This window comes from Triplophysa dalaica, chromosome 8, assembly GCF_015846415.1.
Source record: "Triplophysa dalaica isolate WHDGS20190420 chromosome 8, ASM1584641v1, whole genome shotgun sequence".
NCBI classification, from domain to species: domain Eukaryota; kingdom Metazoa; phylum Chordata; class Actinopteri; order Cypriniformes; family Nemacheilidae; genus Triplophysa; species Triplophysa dalaica.
This window is the reverse complement of record NC_079549.1, coordinates 17016703-17034381: the sequence shown is the minus strand read 5'-3', so window position 1 is coordinate 17034381 and position 17679 is coordinate 17016703. Positions and strand designations below refer to the sequence as shown.

General features: G+C 40.8%; 1 protein-coding gene across 1 annotated transcript in view; it reads left to right on the top strand.

Annotated features, from left to right (window-relative positions):
• Positions 1–1474: 1474 nt before the first annotated feature.
• Positions 1475–17679, top strand: part of mao (monoamine oxidase) — a 32640-nt gene continuing 16435 nt past the window's right edge. The window contains exons 1-2 of the mRNA XM_056754526.1: positions 1475–1630; positions 17332–17426. Coding sequence (XP_056610504.1) covers positions 1582–1630; positions 17332–17426 — 144 coding nt within the window. The 5' untranslated portion in view covers positions 1475–1581. The remainder of the gene's footprint in view (positions 1631–17331; positions 17427–17679) is intronic.

Genomic DNA, 17679 nt, shown 5'->3' with positions numbered 1-17679 from the left:
TTTCATTTTAATTTATGTAGCAACAACGCCCTCTTGTGGGATTAGCATAAAAGTAACTCAGCATCTGACTCGAGACAAGAGCACAACTTCTATCAACATTTCATGATGCCTGACATGTCTTTCTAAACACAGAAGGATATATTTTAAAAGCATTGAGTGACCAACGCCTTTCACGATCAAATTATGACAAAAAAGAAATAATTTGATGCCATACGATATCTAAAGTATAGATCTAAAAGATGTGCTCTGCTGTTATGTTCACTTTAGCTCTTGGGAAAGTCAGCAAATGTCATTGGTTCTCGCTTCTCAGTTCTGATTACAATTCACCAAGCCATCAAAAGTACTTAGGGTATGTAGTGTTATGATGCTTCTTATATGTTGTGGAGCTTGACATACAGTGTATCCAGTTTCAATGGCACATCATTTCTGTGCATGTAATGTAAATGAATCTGACAGCAGAGGTGACATGTAGGATCGGTTAGGGTCTTCCTTGTATGGATTGTCCCCCTACCCTAAAGAGGCTACAGAGATGTGCTTGCTTTCAGTCTTGGTAACTTACTTATCTTAATGAGATCAACAGTGGATTTAGATTAGTGGTATGCTCATATACAATATAAATTGTTTTGATGGAACAAAGTTAAAAGCGTAAGTGATATACTTTTTGTGGTTGTTTTGCTTGTCGGAAATCTTGCAAATAAGAATGACTGCATTTTATTCCTTTTGAAACCAGTACCAGTATCATTGACCCTTTGTGTTATCATCTGAATGGGAGTATGTGCTTGTTGAACAAGTTATTTATACACAAATTTCAAGGGGGCTTCGAGATAGAGAATGAAATCCAGCTATTCTCCGAACCAGTTTTTTTCTCTACAGGGTCGTTGGACGAGTGAAATATGCCATTTGTCAAAGTGTAACATACATAAAGCGCTCACCAATCCTGTCCACTAGATGGCAGCAAATTCAGATACAGTGGCCACTAAAATATAAACCACTTGATGTGTGAGCATTAGGTAACAATACAATTAAAGCCATTTATTTTATATTAGAAAAAGCACATGACTTTACGATTAAACTACTTTTTATTGAAAAATTGGATTTAAGAAATTGCTGAAAAAAATGAAATAAAATCATTATCAAGCGTTTTCCGGAGACAGAATGTTGCATTTATCATTTATAAATATAACAGAATATATAAGTAAAATAATATAAAAGTAGGCCTAGTACACATACCTATCCCTGACACAACTATTTTATTGCCTGTAATATACTGCACAACAGCCTTCCCTTATTTACACTTCATATTATATTATTATTTTTAGCATGAATATGTGTATATACGAAATACATATTACAACAATTTCATACGTTGCATATACTCTCCCATCTTATTTGGACAATGTTGTAACAGGAGCCTGTAGAGAGAAGCTTCGGTGTATTTACCCCGGTGCTCTTCAGATGTGTCATTCCCAATGACAGGAGTCGGGGGGCGGGGCTGAACGCGCAGGGGCTGTTAACACAGATGCGGAGCGGCTCTTCTGTTCCGAGCGCCACACGGAGAAAGAGAGGGAGAGCAACAGCACCATGACCGCGAGCACACACGACGTGATTGTGATTGGCGGAGGAATCTCAGGTTAGTGTCATCAAAATAATGCATAAAACCTTCACATAATCTCCGCACATTTCATTTCTAAACTTTCTATTCTCTTACGCGGTTAATAGCCTGCTAATTTCATAGTTATTATAATCGCCATTGAGTAATATTAGACGCACAATTGACACGACGTCGATTTCTAAAGAAGCTATATTGCGTCTTATTTTATAGGTGTGTGTTTAATACGATGGTCTGTGGTTAGTTTGGTCAGAGTTTAAATTAATTTGCGTTGTTACCTGAGCGCTTTCTTCCACTTCCGTGAATTGATTGTATCATATTCATAACGACGGATGTGGAGACCGTTAGGCTAAGTGTGTTTCTGTAGTAACTTATATGATGCACGGCTAGTGCACGGACGCATCTTGTGCGTCCCTGTTATTTCTATTTGAGTATCTGGAAATAGGCGTGTTTTTTGTATAATTGGTTTTGTTTATTTGTGTTAATTGAGTTTGTTTCGTAGTTGAAATTAAATTTGGCTTTTGCAATCATGTGTAGGCTGAACAGTTGAACTGTATCGTGTTTATAAAGAGCAACAGTTACTGTTAAAAAGACTTGCTCGTATTATGCAACAGGTCAAGACTTACTAGACTGCTACACAAGACTACTAAACGTAAGACTACATAAACGTATAGTTGGATTTGAAGTGGTCTGTACATTGGACTGTACTACAGCCTGGGTTAGGATTTCATACTGTACTATATCCTTGGCATCGCAGTGCTCTTATAACCCAAGGTTAAAGCTTTCTAAGAGATGTACAAAGCATATTTATTATCCTAGAGTTAAGCAGAGTTCAGACACTGAGTATGAGTATCTCAACCATCCCAGTAAGATGAACAGCATGCATAAGCCCCGCTGGAGAACCACGTTATAGCCCCTGTTTGCCTGTAATGGTGATTCTTCTTAGAGAGATTTGTACTACAACGATACAAACACAGAATGTGTTTTTAAAGCGTGCATTGTGTGGCCTAGTTCCACTATAGAAAACATACTGTTATATAATGTCTCTATGGTTTTGACTTGACAGGAAATTCCATTCTGGCCCTGTCATGTAAACAGACTTGTTCGCACAGTGTATATGCATCATGATATACAGATTTGGAGTATTTATTCACGGCTGAGAGGGAGTAAAACGGTGCATGAAATATTACCTGTGTAAGAGCAGCATTCCTGGAAAAACAACATCCAGAGTCAAGATGTTATTTTATGTTAATTTATGTTTAGGTCTTTATCTTGCCGAGCTTTAAATGTGGAAAAACAGGTTAGCAGATTACTAGTCCATGTCTTTAACTCAATGCCCATGTAGACATTACAACTGATTATTCAAACCTGTTATAATAAACCACATAATCGATACGCTGTTATGATACTGCATTTTCTTAAATCCAAAAAACAAATGGATCTAATCAGTCACGGTTATATAACAAGAGCACACATGATTGCCCAATGACCCAGTGTCACACAATTCACAGCAATAAAACCATTTATCAACACAAGGGCTTTGATTTCCTGCCAAGGTTCTAGAGTCCTTGCTGAACAGATTTCACTATTGCAATGCATGCGGTAATTATGTATTTCATGCGTAATAGCATGAGGCAAGCCTTACATTTTATGTATTTATTATCTCCTAGAGACTGTGGACATTCTGTTATCTCTCACTTTAACACCTGCTACTTTCCTTACAAGCATCATTGATCAGAGAGGTCAAAACAAGCAATGCAATTCCTGCAATGACAAACAGTTGTGCTTCACAAAAATACATACAGTGTATATAGAAAATAATCATATTTTGTTGCTTTGCGGCTTGAAATAAGGATGGAAACAGTTTTTGTTTTATCCAGCTGTATTTACTCTGTGCAACTTATAACATCAAAGAGAACACCAACGTGTCAGAAAAAAATATCAAATCAATAAAAAACAAAATTCACTGAGTTGGAAAAAGGATCACCCCCCTTGTGTCAGTATTTTGTTGATCCATCTTTTGTTTTAATCACAGCCTTTAGTCTGATGGGATATATCTTTACTAACTTTGCACATCTAGACTTTTCAATATTTGCCCACTCTTGCAGAACCGCTCAAGTTAGGTTAAATGTGATGACCTTTTGTGGACTGCGTTCTTCAAATCATTCCACAGATTTTCCACAGGGTTCAAGTCTGGGCTTTGACTAGTCCATGCAAGGACATTCACCTGTGTCTCCTTTAACCACTTTGTGGTCAGTTTTGCTGTGTTCTTTGAGTCGTTGTCATGTTAGAAGATAAACCTTCTTCCATAGACAATTATCTGGCAGAGGGCAGAAGATGTTCCCCAAGAATTTGACGGTATTTTGCACCATCCATTTGACCTTCTATCCTGACCAGTGGTCCAGTCCCTGATGCAGATAATCACCCCCATAACAGGGTCTTATTATCACATCCATGCGTTACGGTAGGAATGGTGTTTTTTTGGATGGTGAGCTGTATTGTATTGGTAAGACAACCGTGCCGAATATCCCAAGCCAAGACCAGTTTGTAATCGTGCCGTGTCGAACCAGGCTCACGTGGAAACATAACTGTAACCGTTTCAGACTGTGCTTAGAACAGTTTGGCGCAATGTTCGAAAAGCGCTCATGGTTTAGTGTTGAGGCCAAATAATTCAAATTTAGTTTCATCTGACCATAACACCTTTTTCCATGTGGCCTAAGAATCTTCAAGGTGCATTTTGGCAAAGCTCAGTCATCACTGCATGTGGCCTTTCTTGCCTTTCTTATCAAAATAACAACAGCTGATCACAGTTGAATCAACTGTATAAGATATGCAGCATTGAACCGGCACAGACTTTAGGTATATTTTAACCAGTTTTGTGTCACGTTACACTTGTTGAATATGTGGATGTTTTTCACCAGTTAAACTTGGAAGAAAATAAGTTCTATTCGTTCCAATCGAAGCATATAATGCTTGGTAAAGAATAAAGGCAATGTGGTTTCTTGGCTCTTTTTAATAAGGAAGCTTAACAGTAAATTCGGAGTAAATTCAATTTCTGTTTGTAAGGTGCTCTGGGAGACGGCACTTTGACAGAGGTGGTAAACAAGAGTGACAACTCATTTTTATGTGCTCGGGATTCACGAACACAAGACAGCAAAGTGTATTCGTGTCTGCTGTCAGGATGCTTCAGGGGCTGTGCTTGACATATAGAAGAGACAACTCTTCTAATGTCATTCACCTAACCAGCAGAAAAAACATCTATCTCTTTGGACTTATTGCTGCACTGTATGTCAGTAGCAAACAAAAATACACAAATAGTAAATATGTCATTTCATTTCTGCGCTGCTTGTAACATCAAACATGTTTTCAGACATCCTCTTTACTTCTGTCGGCCATTGGTTTGATAAACAGTCCTGATCAACACTTGGTTGGTTGATCGAGTGTTTTTTACTTTTCATGGAAAAAAAACATACTTAACAGCAGTCTCTGGCTATTAAACCCAGAAAAGAATTTAACATTGTAAAATGATCATCTCTAAATGAAGAGTTTGTTTCAGAAATGAGACTACTCTGTTTTGATTTAAAGCGGCCGTGCAACGGTGTTTCATGCATTATGACTTCTTTACAATGTTAAACGTGCAGTCTTCTCATGCTGAACATGGTCAACTTGTCAAAAAACAATTTAGGCGTATTACTTAGTATTTTTGTGCTCGGTACACTCCCTAAGCGAACGTACAGGTTTCGGAAAGCTTCTTCTAAGATATAAAACTGTTTTGTAACAACTTTTCTTAGTCCCTTATTGGACAATTGTCCCGGAAAAGCGCACAGCCACATGCAGCATGGAGTGCAGGAGAAGGAGCATGCGCAGACGTCACTTTCACTTGTGTGCAGGAGAGAGAGAGAGAGAGAGAGAGAGCATATGTTCGCAGAGTTCAGGTGTTTGTTTGTTCACTGCATTTGGGTGATGAATGTTATATCAACTGTGGATATAACGCTGGATTTGGAGATCGTTTGAAACTGATATATGGAGCCATCCCAGCGCTAAAAGATGCCAGACATGCGGTGAGTGAAACTGATGTCTGTGTTTTGTTGACAATGGGTGTGCACATGCTTTGGTTCAGCCTACCCATCCCCCCTCACACGTCGTATATTTTCGGAAACAATCATAAAGCTGTATCTATCTTTTTTTAAATGTGATCCAACTAAATACTCTTCGAAGATACGAAGTATGCAAGACTACACTATAGGTACTCAAGATTAATATGAGATTGGCAGAAACCCTGTGTGTTACGCCCGCTTTAAGCCATTATGACTCTAAAAATACAGCAAACTAACACAATAAAAACATGACAACATAATAAAAACAAGATTTTTGAAAACGGACTTATCTCATTTTGTAACCAAACTCTTCAAATATATATTTAGGTATATTTTTAGAGGTGGCATTCAAATCAGAAACAGACTGACAATGGAACAGAATCAATAATACTGTATTACTACGTTACAAAAACATCAGGCAGAGTTGTTTTAGAGCTCTAGCAGATCTTAGCTTGACAATAGCACTCATGGGGTGCAGAAGTGAAAGGCAGGAATAACACATCTAATTGTGGAGGCTTGCTGTTGACACTGTCCTGCTCTTGCTAAAGGACTTTGGCATTCCAGGTTTGGAAAGCAGCCAGGAAAGGCATGTTGACGCAGACGTAGATTTGTGGTGTTAGAAAGGGTAACTTTTTTCAGAATGTTGGGGAAATTCGTTTATCAACATGTTTTTTGTGGGTTTATGATGGATTTGCAAAGACAAGTCAAAGTCAATTTTCTTTTTTATGCTTTATGTATTCTTGGCCTGTTTGAGAAAGTTTTTAATGTTTTGAAGAAAATGTAAGTGGTGCTTGCTTGTGCAAAACTTGCCATGACAAAGCTTATCAAGTCAGAAGGGCTCACCTTCATGTCTTCATGACTATACTCATTATACTTCAGCCACCTCCAGTGTTAGTCTGTGGAATTTTTTGATCCGCATTCATTGCCTGCCAAGTCTGATTGCTTAGAGAAGTAATAGCACATATGGACAAACTTTTATTTAGAAAATTGACCCCTGGACACTTTGTCAATTGCAGATCACTGTATGTGTGAGCCCGATTCAACTAAAGGAAACGATGTCAATTCATCACATAAGGAAGACAGCTGTGAATTCTTGACAATTAATCCCTACCACAATTGCAAACATTGCTTTTAGCATCAGCATAATGGTCTTTGCGCATACAGTCTGAATGTTTCGTATGCGTTTTTTTCGTATTTGGCTTTTGTTTGTACGGTGTCTGTGAATTGTTATAAAAGGCCACTCAAAATGCTTGACAGATGCGAAAAAATCGAAACCCGGTCCAAATCTTTTTTTATGACAAACAACAATATCGGAGGCATTGTGTAAATGTGATTGACACAACGTGAGGTCGTATTTATTTTTTAACGTATGAAAATTTCGGACGCAGATTTCGGACTCAACGTGCAATGGGCTTTAGTCAAATTAAAAGCACACAAAAATCTTGGGAAACACTGGATAATACATCTCCATGATGCTTTGATATAAAGCCAGAATAAATACTCTGGGTCTGAACTCGGTATTGCTGTGTCCTCTAAACAAAATTAATTGGCCTGTTTTCCTCCGTTGAGCTGTGGCAGAGTCTCCAGCTTGACTGGCTTTGTGCAACTTGAGATAATGCTGCTCTGTTCCTCTCTTAGGGAAACAACTATCATTGGGGTTTTCCAGGAGAACATGCCGTTTCAATGATCTGTACGTTTTTACTTTATTAAGATGAACAAATAACTGCATAATAGTGCATATTAAACTCAAAATAGACAATTGCGAGCATTGATGTTAACTTAATATGCAAAAAACAAATACTTTGCTATTATCTTCTTAGAGGCTAGTGGGCCGTTATAAATACTTTAAATTATGACAAAGGGTGGGTTGTTGAAAGATTTAAGGATTTAATCGATTCATTCTTAGTGATTGTCTGATAAGGGCCGTTCACATTGTAACTATAACTATAATGATAACTTTAACTTTATTTGTGTCTGACAGTTATTTTATCGTTCATTAGCTATATATTGTTATAATGAGATTGTCTAATGTTACAGCAACCAAAAAGCAAAGGTACACTAAAACCTTATTTCAAATTATTAATTTGTAGATATACACTCACCTAAAGGATTATTAGGAACACCATACTAATACTGTGTTTGACCCCCTTTCACCTTCAGAACTTCCTTAATTCTACGTGGCATTGATTCAACAAGCTGCTGAAAGCATTCTTTAGAAATGTTGGCCCATATTGATAGGATAGCATCGTGGAGTTGATGGAGATTTGTGGGATGCACGAAGCTCCCGTTCCACCACATCCCAAAGATGCTCTATTGGGTTGAGATCTGGTGACTGTGGGGTCATTTTAGTACAGTGAACTCATTGTCATATTCAAGAAACCAATTTGCAATGATTCAAGCTTTGTGACATGGTGCATTATCCTGCTGGAAGTAGCCATCAGAGGATGGGTACATGGTGGTCATAAAGGTATGGACATGGTCAGAAACAATGCTCAGGTAGGCCGTGGCATTTAAACAATGCCCAATTGGCACTAAGGGGCCTAAAGTGTGCCAAGAAAACATCACCCACACCATTACACCAACACCATAATTACATTAATGAGAAATTGAACAGGTGTTCCTAATAATCCTTTAGGTGAGTGTATATTACAAGTGTTGTTGTTGCTGCATGATATTGCTCTTATGTAAGCTTTGTAAACACCGCTGAACCTCCGTTGTCTTATTTTTCTTCCTCGTTTTTCACCTAGCGGACATTAAAATAAATAATCGAACAGCCGCGTTTTCTCCATCATGTTTGTTTTGTAATGACTCAATTCCGATCCTGCTTCTCTCCTGTCTGACTAAACTATCTTCTTCAGCTTGAGTAGGCGGGTTTGTGTGACGAGTCAGTGGTCTGGAGAGGTGTGTTTAAGGCATCGTTTTAGAGCAGAGCTGCTGTGCTACTGGCTTGATTTTGGCCTCACAGCTAGAAGCCCGAGACTACTGGCTTGGCCCGGCTCGATGAAAGATCTGGCTCGCAATACACAATACGAAGAAAAATGTTCCTGTAATGCTTTGAATGCGTTACTCTTGCTGGGTCAACCACCAAGTAACATTCATTTAATGCATCTGTGTCTTTAATGACTATGTAAAACCCTCTAGTGTCAGTTTTGTCGTGTAGGATAAATAATAAATGAGTTGCTTGCCAAAGCTGACAGATTAACATTTTAATTAGGAAATTCCCTGAGGGACGAAAGGAAGACTTAAAGGTGGCCCGTGCTCGGTGGCTGGTAATGTGGCATGATAATGTGATTTGCAATTACGATCAGAGCAGACAGACGTCCCCTTGTAAATGTGATTCTTTTTGCCCTGTAGTGTTTTATCAGGATTGTTAAGTGTGTAAGCAAAGGAGTTAGGTTTAGATATTAATTGATAAACGGGCAGATTTGTCATCCAAATTTATTTTGATACCAGAAAGAACGGAATCTGAGTCTATTTTTAAAAGACATCTAATGAATACGTTTATCTCAGGTTCAGTATAAAAAAAATCGATTTCAACACATATTGAATACTTTAAAAAAAACGTTCTTAATGTGTTGGTCTCAAAATCACAGCTCTTTACTTCTGCACAATTAAAACATGCTGCAAAAGAGGAGTGTCTTCTTAAGAATCTTACAAAACAAACAGACGTGTCATGTCAATTACAGCAAGAGTGCACGGCAGATATTGTTTCCAGAGGTAATTGCTATAGATTTACCTTTGCCAAGCGACTGTATTTTTACATGGGTTGTTACCATGGAAACTCCATCCTCTGACTCCCGTTTCCCAGTAAATGGCCTCTTGCACTGGCACCAACAATTTGGGAGTGAATGCTGAATATGTTGTATAACGATTATCAGCCATGTTCTACAAAAGCTGATGATGATCATACTGAGGGAACTTTTTAACACTAAAGCTTATTACAAAAAGAAGGCAAAATTGTAGTAACTAACAGCCACAGTCACCATTATTTGGTCCACTGTTACATCTTTACAGGGGTGCTGCAACGATGTGTCATGCTTTCTGACTTCTTTACAATGTTAAATGTGCTGTCTTCTCATACTTAACATGGTCAACTTGTTAAAAAACGAGTTTGGCGTATTACGTAGTATTTCTGTGCTCAATACACTCCCCCAGGGATCGTACAGGTTTCGGAAAAGTTTTTTTCGAACATATAAAACTGTTTTGTAACCATTTTCGTTAGTCGCATTTTGGACAATTCTCCCTGAAAAGCATGCGGCACGTCCACGCGTCAGCATGGAGAGCAAGAGATGAAGCATGCGCAGATGTCACTTTCACTTGTGTGCAGGATAGAGAGAGAGCATTTGTTCGCAAAGTTTAGTTTTTTGTTTGTTCACTACATTTGGGTGATGAATGTTATATAAACGGTGGATATAACGCTGGATTTGGAGATCGTTTGAAACTGATATATGGTGCCGTCCCAGCGCTAAAAGATGCCGGAAATGAACCGCATGCGGTGAGGGAAACTGATGTCTGTGTTTAGTTGACAATGTGCTTTAGTTCAGCCTACCCCTCCCCCCCGTATGATTTCGGAAGTAATCAATCTTTTATAAATGTGATCAAGCTAAATACTGTTCGAAAATACAACGTATGCAATACTGCTCTATATGGACTCAAGATTAATATTAAATTGGCAGACACCCTGTGTGTTAGGGCCGCTTTTAAGACATAGAATCATTCAAGTTTGGAACAAGTGAGTAAATTATGACTATCCTTGAAATGCAAACTGGTAAAACATTGAATTGCAGTTACATACACTACCTATAGAGTTCGAAGAGATTTGGAGAAAATTGAGAAAAGGCAAGGAGCGAAAATAGAAAAATCAGAGGCAAAAAAGGCATTCCCATGTTGTGACAAACTCTTTGATCTATCCAAATTTTCTTCAAAGAGAGTTTGACCTTTTCTTTAGTTGCATTTCATTGGGTTTCATCATGTTGCTCAACACTGTGGTGGATTTTATTCTGCTGAAAACTGAAAAATATTTAAGCAGTTTTAAAACATAGAATTAGCTCTGCTAAAACCATAACCTCGCAATTCAGTTTTTATATATTGACGTTTATCTTTAAACAACGAGTGGATACTATGTAACCTCAGTGTTATTGTTGTCATTGATAGACTGTAGTCTCGCCAACTAATGCCAAGAAAGAGCAAATTCCAGCAGTTGTTGGTTTTTACTGGATCAGTGTGTTACCCTACTGTGTAGATTGGGACAGTGCGGAATAACAGTTATGTTTCCAGCATTCAAAATCCATTTTTAGAAAGTTTAAAATGCTGCCAAAAATAGTTGTTAGGACAGTGTAAACCAGCCTTTACCAGACTGTTTAAACATTCCATGTGCCGACAAACACTTGAACATTTTCTACTGATCCAACAAACTGGCAATTGTTGGGGCAGAATAAAGCTAGTTTTATAACTTTGAATATTTGCTATATGATTTTACATAGGGTACAGACAGCTTAATGAGCTTGACTATTTCTGAGCCTGTGTGTTTGGGTAGCAATATCGCGATTCAAAGGATGATCTTTTAAGCTTATTTGGCTTAGAGAATTTTAACAAGATTGCCGCTCTGAGTTAATTGTCAAGTTGCTAGCTGCTGTGTCAATGTGTTTCCATGTATTTTTGATAAAAAATATTTTTGCTTTTACCTTAGTGTTTAGGAATGAGTAATTCCAACTTTGATTCTTTTGAAAAGAAAGGCAAGGGTGGAGGACTACAGTAATGACCAAAAAAGAATCTGATAGTTTTTTTATAAAAAAATCTTTAAAAAAATCGTTTTTTCTGTTTAAAAGATAGGCATCCTCAATGTAAAAAATGCCTCAATTTAATAATTATAAATATAATTAATCATCCGAATATGTATTTGGTTAAATCAGTGAATCATTGATTCACCTAGAAGTTGTTGTATAGTCTTTCTCTGTGTGTGTGCTGTATTTGTTGTGCACAGTGAGCTTCATGTTTGTATTCCTCACCATCTGTGTTTATGTGTATTTACTTGGCAGTTGAACAGTTGAGTTAGTGTGGTCCCAGAATGAGCGACAAAGAACCGACTACATTTTGTTTCTGCCAAGTTGCTGAAAACTTTAGCTTTTTTAATGTCACGGGGAAGAAAATCGAAGCTTGCAAATCTGCTTTCTCAAACATGTCTGAACTTTGAGATCTCAGTGTATTTATCCTTTATATAGCATCAGATATGGCAGTATGCAGACACTGAAATATGAGATTGTATTAAATTGGTCCAGGGAACAATTTCATCCTCCATCTCTTTGGGATAACACTTGAATGCCACCTACTCATGCCACCTGGTTAAATAATCAGGTTTCACAGCACTACATATGGCTGTGAGCTCATTTGGGCTGTTCTGATAGCTTTATATTCAGTATCCTTCTGGCTTTATGTAGTAAAACAATTATTTCAAACCAGATATGAGAACTCACAGCTGTGGGCACTGGGCAGGTTTTGTAACCACAAAACCTTTAATCATTTATTTTAGGTTGTATCTGTGATTCTTTTGTTTACGTGATATGGTAAATGTTATGTTATTGTTTTTTTAGATGCAGAAACCTATATTTTGCTGGGTGAGCTGTTTTTCTGGATATCTAAAACTTTCTTGGTTAACAAAGTGCAGTTTGTGATGTCATAAAAACTTCCACGGGTCATGTTTTGGCCTAGATGTCCTAAATCTGTGTCTGTAAGCGCAGATAATTTTTAGAAACACCCCATACATTGAAAACATATTACACAAAGCATGACGGTGACTGATATTTAAAACAGTGAGATGCTACTCTTGCAACTAAGCTATCTTAAGTTTGAGTCTCCCAAAAGCTGTAAACGCTGCTGTGTCTTTGTGACACAATAAAAACATTACTCTGTTTGGTCATGTCTCCTGACCAGACTGAGATCAACTGTTGACATGAATTTGGGGCAGGGCTGTCTGTTCAGTGAACGGAATAAGTGTAAATCCTAAAATATATGTTTATAATTTTAAATATAAATACATAATCATAAAATCATCTCCATATTGTGTTACTTTTTTGTATGGAAGCTGTGTGTGCAGTCTGCAACTGTTCCCATTAGACAAGTTCTAGTTTTGGTTTGGAATGTGGTAAAAACTCATGACATCATTAGAAATTCATAAGTTTCACACGGTAAGGAGAGGAAATGTATATGTGTGTGTGTGTGTGTGTGTGTTGAGAAACCCATGTAAATTGCTTTTTGACTTCTTACTTGTGACTTAAGTGTAAAGTTGTCATGATTTTTACAGAAGAACCCAGACGCAGGCAGAAGTGCAGACGAGAATAACAAAACTTTATTTAAACCCAAAACAAAGACCCACGATGGGGTAAAACTAAACAAACAAGATAAACTGGAGAAGACTAAACTGACACTAAACTGAACTAAGCATCACGTTACATAAACTGAACTAAAACACTTACTAGGATAAGACAGGAACTGGAAAAACAGGAACAATGAGGGCAGGCAATAACTTAAAGGTACTAGACAAGAGATTCAGGCAAACATCAAAGGTACATGAAATCCAAGGACTACGAAGTACATACATGAAACTCACGGTAGTACATTCAACGAACCGGCACAAGACAATGAAACATGAGAGGTATATATAGGGGAAACAGACAAAGGATAATCACAAGAAACAGGTGCTGGGGATTAAGCACTCGGGGAAAGCTGACGAGGAACGAGAGGGGCGGGGCCAAAGACGAGACACGAAAAAGAACTTTGTCCTTTCCCACATAAAACCATCAGGCTATGCCATGGCTCCACTCGAGACAAGAATAAAGAACATAACATGGTAGTGGAACCATGACATAAGCCCCCCCTTAAATGAACACCTCCAGGTGTTCATCAAGGGGCAACTAACAAGACAAGACTAACTTGGACAAGGACAAAAACCAGACAGACAAGGTGAACGTAAGAGGCATACAAGACATGATTATGAATGGGTTGGGATGAGATAACAAAAATAACAAACAAGGGAGGGGGGGTGGGGGCAGACAAGAAAACATGGGAGGAAGTCCAAAAGGGGTAGGGCTGGGTGGGGAAGTTCCAGCCCTTGGGGACACGCCAGAGCGCGGAGCCCCAGGGGGCTGGACAGGGCTTGACGCCGGACTGGATTCCGGCTGGACAGGGCTTGACGCCGGACTGGATTCCGGCTGGACAGGGCTTGACGCCGGACTGGATTCCGGCTGGACAGGGCTTGACGCCGGACTGGATTCCGGCTGGACAGGGCTTGACGCCGGACTGGATTCCGGCTGGACAGGGCTTGACGCCGGACTGGATTCCGGCTGGACAGGGCTTGACGCCGGACTGGATTCCGGCTGGACAGGGCTTGACGCCGGACTGGATTCCGGCTGGACAGGGCTTGACGCCGGACTGGGCGGCGGCTGGGCAGCGCTCTCTGGCGGCGGCTGGGCAGCGCTCTCTGGCGGCGGCTGGGCAGCGCTCTCTGGCGGCGGCTGGGCAGCGCTCTCTGGCGGCGGCTGGGCAGCGCTCTCTGGCGGCGGCTGGGCAGCGCTCTCTGGCGGCGGCTGGGCAGCGCTCTCTGGCGGCGGCTGGGCAGCGCTCTCTGGCGGCGGCTGGGCAGCGCTCTCTGGCGGCGGCTGGGCAGCGCTCTCTGGCGGCGGCTGGGCAGCGCTCTCTGGCGGCGGCTGGGCAGCGCTCTCTGGCGGCGGCTGGGCAGCGCTCTCTGGCGGCGGCTGGGCAGCGCTCTCTGGCGGCGGCTGGGCAGCGCTCTCTGGCGGCGGCTGGGCAGCGCTCTCTGGCGGCGGCTGGGCAGCGCTCTCTGGCGGCGGCTGGGCAGCGCTCTCTGGCGGCGGCTGGGCAGCGCTCTCTGGCGGCGGCTGGGCAGCGCTCTCTGGCGGCGGCTGGGCAGCGCTCTCTGGCGGCGGCTGGGCTTGGTTCCGGCTGCTGGGCAGCCGGGCTGCCGGGCTTGGTTCCGGCTCCTGGGAGGAATCCACGGCCGGAGCAGCCGCTCGGACAGTCACCTCCCCACGGCGCCCCCCCAAAAAATATTTGGGGCTGGATAGCTCCGGCCTCGGGGGCTCCGGACTGGATGGCACCGGACTGGATGGCACCGGACTGGATGGCACCGGACTGGATGGCTCCGGACCGGGCGGCTCCGGACCGGGCAGCTCCGGACCGGGCAGCTCCGGACTGGATGGGACCTCAGGACTCGGGACCCCAGGACCCTCCTGGGTTCGAGCCACCCTCCGGAGTTTCTTTCTCCCCCGCCTGCCGATGGAACCGGCAGACGATAGAGTGACTGCAGGGGGTGCTGCGGATGAGGATGCAGAGCTCCCCAGGGTAAGGGCGGCCAGGACGTGGTCCTCCGGGATAATCTTGAGCTCCGCCTCATCGAACACAGTCTTCCCAGCTGCAGCCACGAATTCCCGGGCGAATTCCCTGATTCCCCGATCCCCCTGTTTTAAACCCAACAGAAGTCGGGTCTGGTGGGACCGCAAGGAACCGTCCGCGGTTGCCTGCTGGGTTCTGTTCTGGCCGGTTCGTTCTGTCATGATTTTCACAGAAGAACCCAGACGCAGGCAGAAGTGCAGACGAGAATAACAAAACTTTATTTAAACCCAAAACAAAGACCCACGATGGGGTAAAACTAAAACAAGATAAACTGGAGAGGACTAAACTGACACTAAACTGAACTAAACATCACGTTACATAAACTGAACTAAAACACTTACTAGGAAAAGACAGGAACTGGAAAAACAGGAACAATGAAGGCAGGCAATAACTTAAAGGTACTAGACAAGAGATTCAGGCAAACATCAAAGGTACATGAAATCCAAGGACTACGAAGTACATACATGAAACTCACGGTAGTACATTCAACGAACCGGAACAAGACAATGAAACATGAGAGGTATATATAGGGGAAACAGACAAAGGATAATCACAAGAAACAGGTGCTGGGGATTAAGCACTCGGGGAAAGCTGACGAGGAACGAGAGGGGCGGGGCCAAAGACGAGACACGAGAAAGAACTATGTCCTTTCCCACATAAAACCATCAGGCTATGCCATGGCTCCACTCGAGACAGGAATAAAGAACATAACATGGTAGTGGAACCATGACAAAAGTAGAGCAGTGGAAGAAATTTTTGTTTTTTTCCTCTGACACCATTACCACTGTATTGCCTCAAGGGTTAAAATTTCAGTGATTGCAGCAATGATTTTTTGGTAATAACTTGGTGTTCATTGGTTTGATGGTTTACCCTGAGAGAAATTGATGATACCGTAAAGAATCTCTCGCTTGATCATTTACCACAGAATTGTATGGACACAAATGTTTGCCAATGTGTGTTTGTTAATGGTCACATGTTTGCCTGAGTATTGTACACATAAGAAGTTGAAATACATAGAAGGTGTATTTATAGAAGGAATTTTAAAATATCACCCAATAGAAAGTGAATAAGAAGGACTGTCAATGTAGCTACAGTCAGATAGGAACATCTATGATATCAAGACAGGAACAGCCCCTAATGTTATCAGGGCAGGAACACAGTTTGAAAATTGAGATTTCAATGGCTGGAGATAAAAAAAAAGATGATAATGTTTACATACCAATAGATTTGGAAGGGGTGGGCGGAATGACCAAAAATCTATTTCACAGAATGAGTAATTATATTTCAGGGTAACAATATATTTCACGGTAACAATCTCCCATTATAACGCTATACCATACATACCTAATTTTCTTAGACTTAATTAATTTATTTATTACAGTTCATTTGAATGCTCACCATAGATATACTGTAGGCAAGTTTTGAAAATGTACTAAAGATATCAAATTAAGTTCTGATAATGAGATTTATTTATCTTCTATGCAATAGGAAGATAGACAATAAGTATAACAATGAAGGATGAATACATGGACAAACAATGAGAGTACAGTATATGACTGGTGTTATAAACTGGGGTTCATGGGGTCTGTACTGTAGGTCTTCGTCGCTCTTTACTTTCTGTTATATGCTAATTTCTTGTGTGTATTCTCTGTCTTTAGGTTTGTTTATTCTCGCGCTTGTCTGCACTGCGAGTCTCTGGTCACTCCACACGCGTCTCCCAAAACGGGGGTTTGCGGCGCGTCACGTCAAAGCTCTTACAATGTGAGCATCATCGTGCATTTCAACGCAAGTTTCGCCTCGGCTCGCCTACAGTTGAACTTTATTAAAACTATTAACTGCTTTAAAAAACAATCTGACTTCTGAAATACGTGAGAATGAGCTTTTTTTATATGCACGTGCAGAAACCTGCACCCCTGCACGAACAAACTACAGACTGAAAGAAGTTCAAAATAGTATTTGATTTGTTACTTTGTTATGGTTGCATTAATTCACATGTTTTTTCATCATAACTCGCGGAAGACACGGACAGAATAGAAAAATCTCTTACGGTTGACATTTTATTTTGCAGGGTCAGCAGAATTTGGCAGAATGACGGTCTATCCCGTCATTCTGCCCAGCCCTTAGATTTAGCATATATTGCTTCGGTAATCTGTCTAGCAAAATCATAACCCATAACTCTGATGCCAGTTTCATTCTTTCTGCTTTTCCACCTGACAGGTTTGAGTGCCGCCAAGCTGTTAGTGGAAAGCGGATTAAACCCTGTGGTCCTGGAAGCCAGAAACCGTGTTGGTGGTAGAACCTTCACTGTTCAGGTAAAACATTCATCAGAAGCCCCGTTAACACCTGCTAAAAAATCCACAAGTCACATCAGGTGACATTTCAAGTTTTGCTAATGCTGGTTTCCATGTTTAATTCACTTGCCCATGTGATCTGTGTTTTCACATATTAAACAAACAGGAGAAAGTCTACAAAGTCTTGTGCGTGTGAACATACTGTATATACATTTAAAATTTTTCAGTGTTTAATTTGATTTAAAGTATTTTATAAATGACCACTAATGTGAAT